Source organism: Cyprinodon variegatus, unplaced genomic scaffold (assembly GCF_000732505.1).
Source record: "Cyprinodon variegatus isolate N-32 unplaced genomic scaffold, C_variegatus-1.0 Scaffold1830, whole genome shotgun sequence".
Lineage (NCBI taxonomy): Eukaryota > Metazoa > Chordata > Actinopteri > Cyprinodontiformes > Cyprinodontidae > Cyprinodon > Cyprinodon variegatus.
In genome coordinates this window covers 18,166-19,551 of record NW_015152283.1, presented here as the reverse complement: position 1 = coordinate 19,551, position 1,386 = coordinate 18,166, and the positions used below count along the sequence as shown (strand labels likewise).

At 59.9% G+C, this 1,386-nt stretch overlaps 1 protein-coding gene across 1 annotated transcript in view; it reads right to left on the bottom strand.

Moving 5' to 3' along the window:
* Positions 1-1,364, bottom strand: part of wdr33 (WD repeat domain 33) — a 22,267-nt gene extending 20,903 nt beyond the window's left edge. Inside the window, exons 1-5 of the mRNA XM_015404690.1 lie at positions 1,121-1,364; positions 978-1,046; positions 796-900; positions 624-719; positions 155-306 (exon numbers count right to left, since the gene is read on the bottom strand). Coding sequence (XP_015260176.1) covers positions 155-306; positions 624-719; positions 796-900; positions 978-1,046; positions 1,121-1,324 — 626 coding nt within the window. The 5' untranslated portion in view covers positions 1,325-1,364. The remainder of the gene's footprint in view (positions 1-154; positions 307-623; positions 720-795; positions 901-977; positions 1,047-1,120) is intronic.
* Between the last annotated feature and the right edge of the window lie 22 nt (positions 1,365-1,386).

Sequence of the window (1,386 nt, the reverse complement as noted above, 5' to 3'; positions counted from 1 at the left end):
GCAGAACTTTATTGATCCCTTTATTGATGACGGGGCTGGCCCAGTGTGAGGAGGATGACTTTATTCAGAACTGGGCCCTTGGTGCAGTAATGAGCAGCAGCCTGCAGCGGCGCCCCCTGGTGGCCTGAGCTACAGAGAGAGGAAGGAAGGTAACCTGGCTTCTCTAATGGCCTCCTTGTGAGCCTGGAACATCTTCACGTTGTTCATGTTGGACTGCCAGTACTTGACGTAGCCGCTGTGGTCCGCCGTCAGCATCCACATGTCGTTGTGGGACCAGGTCATGGCGCGCACCGGGCTGTCGTGGGCCTGCAGACACAGAGGGGGGCGGGGGGTAAGGTGGTTGCTCAAACCAGAACCGCACAGAGAACCGAGGTTCTGCTCCACCACCGACCGACAGACCGACAGACCGGGTTCTCTGGGGTTCTAAAGACGATCCAGTGGAATGAGTTTAGAGCATGACATCACTGGTGACTGCAACCAATCAGATCACAGCAGGCTGACACCGTTTGGACCTGGAACCGGTTCAGGAGTCCAGAGAACAGTTCTGAATCATCTCCCCCACGGGTCTGATAGAACCGGCAGCGGTTCTGGAGGGCCCGGCTGCCCTGCCTGTGGACCTTTACCTGCAGGATGGTCTCAAAGTTGAAGGTGAGTCCGTTCCACAGGGTGAACTCTCCGCTGGACGCTCCGGTCACCAGGCGCCGGCCCTCAGGGGTCCACTGCACACAGAACCAGCAGAACCGCTTAGATCCAGACACACACAGGAAGTGATGCGACACGGCAGCGGCGGCTCACCCTGATGACGAAGACGGGACACTTGACCTTGTTGGTGGAGGTTCTGACGAACTTGGTGGTGACGGCGTTCATGGGGTTGTTCAGCATGCCCAGCGGGGGAACCAGCTGCAGAGAGAACACAGAGTCAGGTTCTGATCCAGACCAGACCGCACGCCCGGCGCCTCGCCGCCATCAGGACTCACGTCATTATAGCAGCCGGCGTCCGGTTGGATGGCCCTCAGGTCCCGCTGGTCCCGCTGCCACAGGCGGTTCTGAAAACAGGCAAAGTGGAGCGGTTAAGGTGGGTCAGAACCGCGCTGAGCCCAGCGGGCGGACAGCGGCGTACCTCCAGGTATCTGATGACAGACGGGTTGTAGTCGATGGTCTTCCTGTTCACAGCCTTCCTCATGCGCTTCCCGTCGAAGGTCAGCTGCTGCATGGCCTGCTGCTGCGCGAAGTCCGGCCGCTTGTAGAACACCTGCCGCGGCGCCTGGTGCTGGAACCGCGGCATGTGGAAGAAGCGCTGCGGCGAGCCCACGTCCGTCGCCATGGTGACCAGACCAGCCTGCAGCGGACAGACCAGACACCACCTGCTTATTACAGATTACACAG